This window comes from Dermacentor silvarum, chromosome 3 (genome assembly GCF_013339745.2).
Source record: "Dermacentor silvarum isolate Dsil-2018 chromosome 3, BIME_Dsil_1.4, whole genome shotgun sequence".
Classification (NCBI taxonomy): Eukaryota; Metazoa; Arthropoda; class Arachnida; order Ixodida; family Ixodidae; genus Dermacentor; species Dermacentor silvarum.
The window spans coordinates 111,900,632-111,913,946 of record NC_051156.1 but is presented as its reverse complement, the minus strand read 5'-3'; the positions used below and the strand labels follow the sequence as shown (position 1 = coordinate 111,913,946).

Genomic DNA, 13,315 nt, shown 5'->3' with positions numbered 1-13,315 from the left:
TATCGATAAGTGCTAAATATTTTCTTTAATTCAGGAGTATGAGTATTACTATAATGATAGCACTAAACAGAATGTTCAAAGCTGGCTACAGCAAAACACATATTCTTACAGTTGTCTTACGGTATCGAAGCAGGTGAGAACATAAAGAATAACAAGGGATTATTGATGTCTTGCTCCGTGTTTTACAAGGGAAGAAAAAGGAGGGACAAACGAAAGTATGAATTGGAGAACTAGCAACTGTTCACGGCAAGATCATGTTTATTTATGCTTATATAATCGGAATGTTCGTGAGGAGTGCAACTCAAGGACTAATATGTAAAGAACTTGCCAAGATTGGTAAAAGGGGAAATAATGTAGGAGCACAAAATACATTGTCACAGCGCCGTTTGTGGCACTGCTGAAGAATTAGGCAGTACTTCACATTTGCAACAACTTCCGAATGCATTGATAGTCCGGATATTTTTAAGTAGGTGGCTGATGTGCGAGAAACATTGTAAAAGAAGAAATGATATTCCACACACTGCACACTAAATAAAAAAAGAAACACGGTAACACATAAACCCAAAGAAACATTTCACCGACAATTACGAGCGCAGCTCTATACGTAGTTTCAATTCGCGATATATTGGCTGGCGCGGACAGTCTGTCTCGTGTGGCACGCTGGAAACGGAGCGAACTGTTGCATGTCTACGTCACGAATACAGAGATCACTAGAAGCAGCGCGTGGGTGACGCGTGGTTGCGATTTACAGCAGCCGCCGCAGACGGCCCTCCCGACGGTGCTCGCTACTCTGGCGTCTCCTCATAGTCATCTGAGCCGCAGTGCGCGTCTTGCGCGGCACTACGCGTTTCTTCTCACGCTTTCTCCATAGCATCCTCCTCCACTTTCCGCTTCATGCTTCTGCTCTATATCCTCCTCTGCTTACTCCTCGCTCTCTCTTTGCTCTCGCAGCTTTTTTTTCGCCCCCCCCCCCCCCCCGCTGCACACCATATTCGCTCTTTCATCCGCTGTGCTCGTTCGCTTGGTTACTCCAGGAACACCGACGCTGGACGCAGGAACAGGCGCCTATGAGCTGCACTCGAAAAAACAAAAACAATCAGCATGTCATTTTTTTTTCATGGCACAGATCTGTCATGTTTCACGCATCTCTTGGCGCATTCTCCACCAACACAAATTCGGTCTTTTGATAGCAAAATTACAGGTAATGTCGCTTGAAGTGTAGAAGCACGCCTTGAGCTCCTTTGCCGATGCAATACATCGCGCCTGCCGCCCCACACGCATCAGTTTGAGGCTGCCATTTCTTCACAAGGTTATCATGTCAAGTTCTGCTTCCCTACACAGGCGACACAAGACCATAAAGTTTACTTCCTGCCTGTAGCACCATAATAGAATAGGAGCCTACTCTACTCATTCAGAAGCATTCTCTGGCGAAGGTCCAGCTTCGTAACGCGAACTCATGTTAAAAGGGTAATGCCTTCCATCTGCACAAATATGCAAAATTTGCGGAGTGACGACATTTATTCATTATAATATCGTAAATATACGTAGATGATTGGTAGCTTTATAAACAATAAGCAAAAATTTCCACAAAAGTAATATAACATTCCTCGGAGAAAATACCAATAGGCATACATACCGCTCCAGAGAAAATGCATAGGGAAGCTTATATTGGGTTGGGCTAATTTATATTTAGGGGAGGGCCAACCTGTTTTTGTGGGTGGTCTATTATAAATTGGGGAGGGCGAGCTTGAAATTTGGTGGTGCACCGACTTGAAATTTGGCCTTGGGCAAACTTAAATTAAGTGTCTGGGCAACTAGAAATCTGAAGGTGGGGGTGAGCTACCTGAAATTTTTGGTGGGCCAACCTAAATTTAGGGAGTGGGCCAACTTGATATTTGGGAGTCGGCAACTTAAGTTTGGGGGTGGTCTAACTTGAATTTTGGGATGGAGCAACTTGAAATTTGCGGTTATCCCAACGTAAAGTTTAGGGGTGGGCCTACTTAAATTGTGGGAGGAACTGAAATTGGTCGGTATGCTTACGCCTACTTAGACAACTTCAGTGATGTTACTCAGTTCTTTTATTGCTGCTTGCAGTGACACTCTAATTTCAGCGAGCTAACTTTTTTGGTGTATGTATGTGTGTGGTCGCGGAACACAAACCTTTCATGTGACATCGCGTGTGTCGAAGCGGGCGTGGTCGTTCCGTCAGTTAAATTTGTGGGCAATGGGCAACGATCCAGCGTCCCGTAAAGGATTGGTGGTGTCGCCATGCCTGACAGGCCCCTGCCAATGGCGTGCCATAGCTGCAGGCCGCACACCAGCAGGCTTGCCCATGCTGCTGCCTGCAATGACGCAGAAAGACTAAATAAATGAGTACCAAATATTAGACGAAAACTCTTTGGCGCCTATTCCTGCGATGAGTGTCGGCGTCGTGCCTTGTAACCAAGCGAACGACCACAGCGAAGGATGAAAGAGCGAACGCCGTGCACAGTGGGGGATGAAAGACGACGATAGCGAAGAGCGCGAGGATGAAAGCGGAGGAGGAGGGTGTAGCAGAACCTTGAGGCGGCAAGCGGAGGAGGATGGTATGACGTAAACGTGACGAGAAAAGCGCAGTGCAGCACAAGATGGGCTCTGCGGCGACGATGGCTGCGAGATGGCGCCAGAGGCGTGCGAGTCGTGTATTCTCCGATGACGCTACCGATACCAGACATGAAAATAAAGTGTTGCATGAGTGCCGGTCTGTCTATAGCGGCTGCTGTGAATAGCGCCAAGGCATCACCCACATGCTGCCTCTCCCGATCTCTCGATTAGCGAAGCAGTCGCGCCACACTTAGCTCTATCTGCAACGTGCCGCACGAGATAGATTGTCCGCGACAGCCAGTATATCGCGAAAGGAAAACACGTATACAGCTGCGCTCAAATTTCGCATTAGGGTGTATTGTAATCCTCGGTGAATTTTATATTCCCATAAGTAGCTTATCTACTCGAATGTATCCCGACCGCGATTGCAACGCGAGGGTCGACATTTCAGGCCGTAAAATAAAAGAATTCTAACAAAACCGCGAATGAAACGCGAGACGAACAGATCGAGAAAGGGTGCTTTTATTCGGGGAATCAATTCGGCAACCAATTATCTTCACTTATCACCGTCGTCTGAGGAGCACAAGCACCTCTCCTTGGCGGGTATTCTCGGGATATCACGTTGGGAGATAATTTAACTTTCGGGAAATTTCGCCTGGATGGGAACCGAAAACGTCCCCGACAAGTTTTTCTGGCGCTTTGCCTAGTTCGTTTGTCAGCACCAAGAGTGCTGTCGGCCGTATACTACGAGGGGTTCTGTACGGAAACGAGCCAAGTCTCGCGAAATTGAAACATTTCCGAAAGTGATCGCCCGACTAGAATCAAGTCATTCGTTCTCTCAAGCTCGGTTGAGATTACGTACTTAAAAGATCACTCAACCATTTCATTCGGGGAGAGTACCAGGTGACTACGAGATCCTTCTGACCAATCCGGCCTCCTACTGGTGCCGCAATCCGAGGACCGTAATTGCATTGAGATCGAGCCGCGGCGGAGTTTCCCAGATCCTTGGCCCTCAAAATTACTCGTCTCTCGAAGCGGCCGTCATACCGAACGCTCTGCGTCTCTATCAAGATGCGAATGAATGTACTCGAAGCGCGGAAGGCCGTAGGGTAATGCATAACCGTAACCCTAACACCAAGTCGCAAGTACAGCGAAAATAGCGTCGCTTCGAACAAAAAGGAAGTTTTGACTTTGGTCGACTTGTCTATGGATTGAACCGAGACGTAAAGGTACAGGTTGCCAAGGTAACGTTAAAGACCGTGGAATTTAGAATATTTGCTTTATTATAGTAAATTTTGCCATTGTTCGAATGTGACGCTAGGTATAGTTCACTCAATGAAAATAATTAAAAAGAACTCGCGTTACAATTGAGTAAACATGGTACATTTAATTATGACGAGGCTTCATCCTTGTATGTTTACGTATAGATTTATGAACATTTTAATTTGAATTGAAACTACATGAATGCAGCAAATACCAATTTTATCTACTTGGTCTGTGCTTCATCATCATCATCATCATCATCATCATCACCATCATCATCAGCTTATAGTTATATCCACTGAAGGGCGAAGGCCTCTCCCTGCGATCTCAAATAACCCCTGCTGCTTCATATATTGAGAAAATGAAGCCAATAAATATGATGGCCTAAATGTATTACAGTGTTGAAGTAATTGGCAATACGCCCTAAGCGCGTGCTGCAGGACCCAAATAAAGTTTGTCCAGTCCAGTTGACGAAAAGATACTGCGATATTCAAACGTATGATTCTTTTGAGTTTGAAGCCACTTGGCTTCCTGGTATACAGATGCGAGCATCCCTCTCCGAGAATAGGCTGTAACTGCAGCCGTTATTTTATTACGAAAGGAGGGAGACAGTCAGATAAGAAACTTTATTAAGGTCCAGAGGAGCCAGCCATTGGAGCCTCAGAGAGGACCCTTGGCTAGCTGTTGCCTAATTCCATATTGAAGCCGGATGTCATGCCTCTCTGCTCTCTCACGAGCCCTCTGGACAACCTTGGACTGGTCTTCCTGTTTAGTGCTCGTGATGGCCTTGTCCCAGTCCTCGATGTTGTTGAAGTCATGTAACACAGGGAACTGCCAGAGCATGTAGGCTAAAGTACAGAATTCTTCCCCGCAATCCGGACAATGAGGATCTATCTCTGTGTGAAGTCTACTCAGGATGCCTCTCGATGGGTAAGAACCCGTATGAAGTATCCTGAACGTACGGGACTGTGCTCTACTCAATTTGGGATGGGGAGGTGGAAGACGTCACCGCTCCCCTCTATGTATGTATGTATGTATGTATGTATGTATGTATGTATGTATGTATGTATGTATGTATGTATGTATGTATGCATGTATGTATGTATGTATGTATGTATGTATGTATGTATGTATGTATGTATGTATGTATGTATGTTTACGTATTGATTTATGAACATTTTAATTTGAATTGAAACTACATGAATGCAGCAAATACCAATTTTATCTACTTGGTCTGTGCTGCTTCATCATCACCATCACCATCATCATCAGCTTATATTTATGTCCACTGCAGGACGAAGGCCTCTCCCTGCGATCTCAAATTACCCCTGCTGCTTCATATATTGAGAAAGTGAAGCCAATAATTATGATGGACAGAGATAGATCCTCATTGTCCGGATTGCGGGGAAGAATTCTGTACTGTAATGTGCCGTAATTTCATAGAACGTAATGCACTATGCCCAATATTCTCCGAACGCGCAGAGGTCCCACCCCCATCACGGCTCGTGAGGTCTTGCGTACGGCGTTGAGCAATTTCATTGGGGTTCAGGCGACCCGGCAACACGCCATCTCCCATGTGGGCTGGGAACCAAGTAATGCGGTGGACAGAGTCTGTATGTGATTTTCTTTTTAGAATCGCTGCTGCTTCTTTTGCTATGAGGCCCGAGGCGAAGGCCCTGACCGCCACGCAATGGTCCGTGTAAATAATCAATTTTTGGGATCAAAACCGCAACTGCGATTTCAACCTGTTCAGCCACATCGACCATGGTAGTCCTTACCGAAGCCGCGGAGTGAAGTTCACCCCTGTCGTTAACAGAAGAGACTGAATTTATCCGCGCAACCATACTGCGTGGCATCTACGAAGGATTCAATGCCTGAAGTGTTCTTTAAAAACACCTTAGCTCGCGCTGCTCGCCTACCCTTATGGTGCTGCGCATGTACGTTTCTAGGAAATGGACCAACGACGTAGGTATCTGTGACTTTAACGTCAAGATGCATCATCTCCTCCCGGCTGAAGCTAGGCCGAAGACCAGCTGCCTCCAGAAGACGTCAGCCTGCCCGAGAGCCCGAAAGCTTAAAACCTGTGTAGACGTTTGTGCCTTAATCAGCTCGAGAGTAGTGTTTCCACCCCCAGCTGCATGGTTGCTCCGTGCTTACTGTAATCGGAATGCCGAACACTTTCTTGATGTTTTTTCCGCATCAGGGTTTCAAGTTTGCCCCTCTCCGTTTTTGTCTAATGTAAGGCTGAAACAACGTAATTGACGTGGCCCATGAGGAATTCGTGATGCGCCCTAAGCAGGGTTGTCCTCATCAATCCGTCCTTTCTTATTAGAGACTCTTAACACCAGTCTAATAATGCGTTCAGTTTTGGACGTTAGGTGCGCAATGGTCTTGTCATTACATCCCCTGGAGTCAAGCAGCAGCCCGAGGATTCTCATGGAGTCGACTCTGGGGATCTTCTGACCGTTCCTCATATAAACAATAATATGAATCTGATCTACAGGGCGCTCGAAACCCCTGTCTCGATGGCCTGTATAGTGAAAGTTCGGATTATTTCGGGGAGATTCCGTCAAGAAAGGAACGTCTAGGGCTTCCTGGAGCACCTGCTCGACGGCCGCCTCCGAACGTCCTGGTCACCAAATTATGATATTGTCAGCGTAGAGGACATGTTCCGCTCTCTGTACAGCTGATAATCTCTTAGAAAGCTTGTGCATCGCAGTGTTGAATAGAAGGGGGGAAATTACCGCAACCTGAGGGGTACCTTTACGTCCGAGCTCAAATGGTTCTGATTTCGTTTGTCCTAATCTGATAGCCGCCGTCCTTCCCCGGATGAAGGAGTCCACAAAGGTAAAGAATCTACGCCCCAGGTTTAGCGCAGAGATTTCCTTGAGAATGAAATCGTGATCGACTGTATCGAACACCTTAGACAAATCTAAGGCCAATATGCCTCTCACGTCCCTGCTTCAATTGTCAATAACCTGAGTCTTGAGCAGAAGTGTTAGATCCTGAGTGGAGAGTGAAGGCCTAAATCCAACCATGTTGTACGGGAACAACTCCTTAAGCTCTATGTGCCTGGAGATTCTGTTGTGTATAGCGTGTATTGCACTTTGCTTAAGCGTGAGGTGAGTGAAATTTGGTGAGTTATCCAGGCTAGGCAATTTTCTGGATTTGGGGATGAGAATTACCGTCGCCTGCTTCCATGATTCCGGGACTATGCCCCCTTCCCAAATGCTATTTATTTCCCTGAATATAATGCTGATAGACTTATCACCCAGATTCCTCAAGAGCCTGTTCGTTCTGCCGTCCGGGCTGGGAGTTGATCTGCCATTCAAGCTGCACAGGACCGCCCTTACCTCCGCCTCTGGGAAATGGGCATCGAGACCCGGAGCGATCGCGCCTTCGTACCGTGGGGGGCTACTGCGTTCGTTGGACCTACGAGAAGGTATTTAAAGGTAAGGTATTGGAGAAGGTAAACTTAGGTATGACCCTCCGCCTTCTTCTTTAAATTAGTCTATCAATACCTTATCGCTGGTTGCCCTTGGTGTTCGTGCCAATCAGAACTGGTTTTGGCACGTAAAACTCCACAAAGAAGAAGAACCGGCGATAGTTGTTGCCTTGCTTACGAGGGCGTGAAAGCACTGCCTCCGAGACGAAGGAGGACTATAAATATTGATGATGAACAAGTTCTGTCTAATCTTCACACTAGTGATAATCTCGACCAGCTGCGCCTCTATACTGCATTATACTATTGTCTGCATTACTAATTCTAAACTCATGTTCATGAAAAAAGATACCCTTTCTAATCATTGCGGTGATACCCCTGCCATGCTCGCTTTTCGTTGCAACCACGCGGTATCCAGAGAAAGTTGTCACTTCTCAGAGGGTTTCCTGCAGGGGCAGGACGTGCAGCGTAAACATTTGTGCTTTGACAGACTGTCCAGCGCAGCCTTACGCCTACGAAAGCTGGCGCAATTCAAGTGACTTTACTTAGCATCCCCTTTATCGCGGCGAGATGGCTCGCTGCTAACTGAGGCTGGTCGTGTTGTGCCTTCTGTACCTTACCGATTGTAAGTTTCGGCTTGTTGAGGTCTATCACTTTGGATTGAAGCAACCCCATCCGACGAGTTAGAAAGGTAATGGTCCCGGCCAAGTGCTCCGTAGCCTCGGATTGAAATCTTATGGCCTCCCTGATTTTGCCGAAGGAGTCTTCTATCACCGCACGATCACCACACGTGAGCTTAGGTGCGGGCCCTGGTGACTCCATCTGATCCGCTTGATTTTCAATCACCGCAGTGGGGGAGAGCTCTGCACTTAGCCTGCCCACCCACCTGCTTAGGCTTGATCGACGTGCCACCGGGACTGCTCTGCGAGTGCCGAAAGAGCTCAAACTCTGCCCTAAGCTTTCACAGTGCCTTCTTAATCTCCGCGTTCTCCTGCTTTAACGTTGTGATTTCTCGTCCTTCTTTCCAATGCAGATTGTCTCTTGTTACCTTTTTTGCAGTCGTAGTATGCGATTTAACCTTGTCCGCAAAAATAGCCGCCTCCTGGGCTCGAACTCTTGAGCGCGAGCGCCCCCGGGAGCAGGAGCGCACTCTTCTGCTGGAGCGGTCCCTGGAGTGGGAAAGCCCTCTTGAGGCTGACCGTTTGCGGGAAGAGGCATGCCTCCGGGTCATGTTGGCCATTTCGGGTCATGTTGGTGGTCTTCTGGCGGTGAAGACATGCCGCATCCCCGAAATTTCTTGTGACCTTCGCCATTAGGGCAAAGATCGGATCTATGTCTGAGCTCACCGCATGCATAACAAACGTCCACCTGCTTGCGATAAAGGGTGCAAGAGTATCTGCGACCTTCACAATAACCATGTTTTGGTACTTTTTGCCCTTCGAAGAGCACCACGATTGTGGGTGTTCTCTTGGCTCTTTTGACTCCCAGTGCCACGGGATTTGTACGCTTGACAACCATTTCAGTCAAATTTCGTAGCTGAGGTTTGGGTTAATCCCTCCTACCACTCCTTTGCACGTGTCGTCTGACGCAGTCACATACGCTGCCACGTCGACGGAGCTACATCCCAAGAGAATCTTCTGGTCCCTGGCGTAGGCACGCGAGTTCGCCTCGAATGGCGTGGCAACTACTATAATGTTCTGGAAGTTGTTGGCGCACAATGTGTCGTCACACACTTGCTCCGGAGACAAATAGGCCGCCGTGGCCAGCGCGCACTTGAACATGATTCAATCCGCCTTCTTCACATCCAGCCCTCCTCAGGGTCTGACAATAGTCTTGAAATGGTCCCTCAGTTATCTAGGGATTCATGACACGTCCACTATTCACTTTAGAACGTTTCTTGGGGCAGCCGTGTGGCGGCCGCCGTTTTTGTAGATGTTCTCCACCGTGGGTGCAGTCATGTTTCGTCTCTTCCTGCCTAGGACTTCGATCCAGCCCGAGCACCCCGCTTCTTCTTTGTTGATTTCTATGCCTTCCACAAGCTCCACACCAGGATCGGAGGCCATTTTCTCGCGCAGCGGCGCGTTAGGCCTAGGCCTACCACCTGCCCGACGACGCCGTTAGGATGGCGCGTTCGAAAGAAAAAGTCCCCGGAAAGTCCGAAAAATCCATCCACCGGTGAGATATTTGTATCCTCGTAATTCTGGCGGCGAACTGCATCGATTGATGTACAATTCTTTTTGATTTGAGCAAAGAACCTGGTCCAAAACATTGAGAGGAGCTGAAGTCGATGTTAATGATGATGATGATGACCTTATCATCTTTGGCGCATACCCACTCACGGGGATCGGCCAAGAGTTGGTCAGATATTATATACGTGCTAGTTGAATAAATTTTGCAAATGTCTAATTTTGGTAAATATAATAAAGCGAATAAATTCTAATACGATTCAGATGACAATAAATATATAAAAAGTAGGCATGCTAGTACAAGTGGCAATAAGGTAATGATAAATGGATTAATATCCACCTTGTCGATGTGTCAAAGCATCTGCACTCGACTTCTTCTTCCACGTTTCTACGCCTTGAAAGGAGAGAGCTATATCTTTTTTACGGCGGAACCCTTATAAGTCTCATCGTTCAGTCAACCGTCAACGTCCTTGAGCGAAAACTGCGTCATCAAAGGGAAGTGTGTTAGGAAAAAGTTTATTCCAACAAGAGACGATACGACCATTGAGTCACAATGACGGCACAATTCTACAAAGACGATAACAAAGTGCGCCGCACTGTGTACACGGCACCTTTTCGAAGAAAATTTAATGTCCAACTACCTACTGCCGCCCGATTCTTGGCCTATCCCCCTCAGTGGGTGCAAGCCATGCAAAAGATCATAATCATCATCATCATAATCATCATCATCATCGAATGTCCGAGTCCACACTCACTAACATAAAGCCACATACACCCCCGGAAACGCACAGTTACACATACACTAATAGTCACATTATGAAATCGTACACAATGACGACTCGGTGTAATAATTCACTAACTAAATCGCCTCGGTCTCGTATCTTATCTATATACAAATGCTCACGCAGCACTTCTGATGGTGTGCGGGTCACTTTCGTCATTGCCTTCTATGCGTAAGCAAACAACACTGGGGCAACAATTATGATGGTGCGCGGGTCAAGCACGCTATACGCTCACGCAATTAATTTGACAATGCGCGGGTCACCATCGTCATCGTTTTATTTAGTTATATTAAATTCAGGCACTCGAACCCACGACCTTCGGTGATAGTCGAACCCTCGAGCTTACGTGGGTGTTGAATCCACCAGATTTGGCGTTAAGGCCAAGGTAATTAAGGCACAGGTAATTATTATAGAGTAAATAAAGCACTCGAACACATGACCTTTGGTGCGAGTCGCACCCTCGAACTTTGGTGTTAATTAGGGTGGGGTTAGTTAAGGCAAAGTTAATAAGGCAGCGTCAACTAAAGCACTCAAACCCACGTCCTTTGGTCGGAAAAAACAAGTAATAAGAAATAACGCATTCGAATGAGATTGTCCATTTAATAAACGTGTCTCGATCGCGCAGGCTTTCGCTTTCAGCCTCTTTGGCGTATGCTACAGTGACTGTCAATTTTTTTATAGGAAAGGCAGGGAGGTCGACTTGAGCTAGCACGATCTTGTCTGATACTCTACACGGGGGAAAAAGAAGGAGACGAAGTATCTCCTCTAGTCTAGAAGATAAGACAAAGAATGCAGCATACAAAACTCACAGTACCGTAATAACAAGGGCTCACTGATAAACCCTCTGCGGCGCATGCACCTTACACACGTGTGACCAGCACACAGAACTTAAAGACCCTAATTCTTCATCATTTATGGGACTGGTTTATTAGGACTTCATCACATTCAATCTGCCACAAGTGGCAAATTTGAAATTCCGATAGGTATAGCCCTGTCCCGTGAAAGTGGCTGGTGGTCATTCGTTCAGTTAAAACTCGGAAAAGTTTCCGTGAACGCGAAAATTTAGGTGAATAATTTATTACATAGCAGGCATGAATGAGAGGCGAAAAAAATTCACCGACGATTACGATACTCCATGATTCTAAATTCGAGCGCAGCTCTAAACGTGTTTAATTTTACGAGATACTGAAGCAGACAATCTGTCTCGTGCAAACGGAGCGAAGCATGGCGCGACTGCCTCGCTAATCGGGAGATCACGAGAGGCAGCACGTGGGTGGCGCTGTGCGCGATTCACACCAGCCACCGCACACAGACCTTCGCTCATGGAGCGCTTTAATTCCATATACGGTGTCGGCAGCGGCGTCGGAGAACAGACGACGCGGGCTTGTCTGGCGCGGTGTCGGAGCCATCGTCGCCGCAGAGCCTGTCTTGTGCGGCACTACGCTGTTCTTCTCGGGCTTCCCAGCGAGCCTCCTCCGTTGATTGGCTCATGCTTCCGCTACGCCCTCCTCCTATGCTTCCCTCCTCGCGCTCTCTTTCATCGCCGTCTTTCATCCCCCGCTGTGCTCAACGTTCGCTCTTTCATTCTTCGCTGTGCCTGTTCGCTCGGTTACGCCGACGACGCCGAAGCCAAGGCTCGCTGCAGAAACAAAGGGCGGCGCTCTAAAAGAAATAAACTCTCTGTTTCGAGCAATGGCCGAACTAAGGCTAGAGGTTTACGGCTTGTACCATCATCATCTTCTGCATCAGCCTATATTTACGTCCACTGCAGGGTGAAGACCTCTCCCTGTGATCTCCAATTACCCTTGTCTTGTGCTAGCTGATTACAACTTGCGCCTGCAAATTCCCTAACGTCATCACCCCGCTGCATCTCCCCATCACGGCCTGTATAGGCTGCAGTAAAGATGAACTTACTGACTAGAATAGCATGGTGTCATGCGATCAAGGGCACGCATTAGGAGAATTCACTAAATTACCGCGAGCACTTGCGTTCACAACACTGACGTGAGGGGTGCACCAGCAGAGGGGAGCGAGAGTGCGTGTGGTGAAGCTCGCGTTCCGTGTTGCCACAACATGTACCATTTAAGTGTGCCGCGTCTCCGAGATCACGGGGCCTGCAGCCCTGGGCTCACGAGCCGCGTCTGTGCCTTCGCATCAGGTACTGTACGGTGGCGCTGACATCGACGGCGGCAACGCGACACGAATATCTGTGTAAGTGTCGCCATAATACTTCACGGCCGCTTGAGATGGTGTTGCTATATGTTGTGTGAACGAGGAAGCAGAACGAGCGAGTGATGCAAATGCACTTCAGCGAACAGGAACAGCGACAGGTAATTTGACTCGATGCTGGCAGAAACTTACCTTTGCCTTGATCCACGGAGACGAGATGGCAAGGAGTACGAGCCCGGCGAAAGGTCCCGAAGCGGATGAGTAAAAGGCGGTGAACAGCTGCGTACAGATAAATGCCAGTGAATAAACCGCGAGAGGGGAACACGTGAAAGAGCTACGGGTAGTGCCCAACACTACGTACCCGTATAGCTGATCCCAGCTTTGGCACGGCTATCGCAAAAAGCGTCATTATGACACCACTTGCAAAAGCTGGAAAAAAGAAGGCAAATAATAAAAAAAAATATATTTCAGTCCGCTGGATACTTAAAAGCGTAGGGACATTATATTCCACAGAGATCAAGGCAGCTTCAGTCACAACTGTAGAGTGGAATATTCTCGTGATCAGTGATTTTCTGTGCTCTTCAAGTGCAGCTAAAACTGCAGTAAGAAACTGCAATAATATTTGTTGGATTTCTCTTTGAAACGACTTAGTCACTCTGCTGTAAAATTTTTTCGTAATTTAGACTGTCACTTTTTAGACATTAGACATTTAAGACGTTAGAATGTTTGTCTGTTCATTCCGTTTTCGGCTCAGATAAAATGTGTTTGCATTTTCGCAGAACAATTATCATTCCTTGAAAGTGTATTGCAGCACTAGAACATGGGCTGTTGTGGTTTAAGGAGAACTGCGTCTTCGGGCTATGTCGAACGTGCAAGATCGGAGTACAAGG

At 47.3% G+C, this 13,315-nt stretch overlaps 1 protein-coding gene across 1 annotated transcript in view; it reads right to left on the bottom strand.

Annotated features, from left to right (window-relative positions):
• Nucleotides 1-13,315, bottom strand: part of LOC125943939 (sodium-coupled monocarboxylate transporter 2-like) — a 99,622-nt gene that overhangs the window by 13,966 nt on the left and 72,341 nt on the right. Inside the window, exons 11-13 of the mRNA XM_049663523.1 lie at nucleotides 12,787-12,854; nucleotides 12,618-12,704; nucleotides 2,161-2,342 (exon numbers count right to left, since the gene is read on the bottom strand). Of these exons, the coding sequence (XP_049519480.1) occupies nucleotides 2,161-2,342; nucleotides 12,618-12,704; nucleotides 12,787-12,854 (337 nt within the window). The remainder of the gene's footprint in view (nucleotides 1-2,160; nucleotides 2,343-12,617; nucleotides 12,705-12,786; nucleotides 12,855-13,315) is intronic.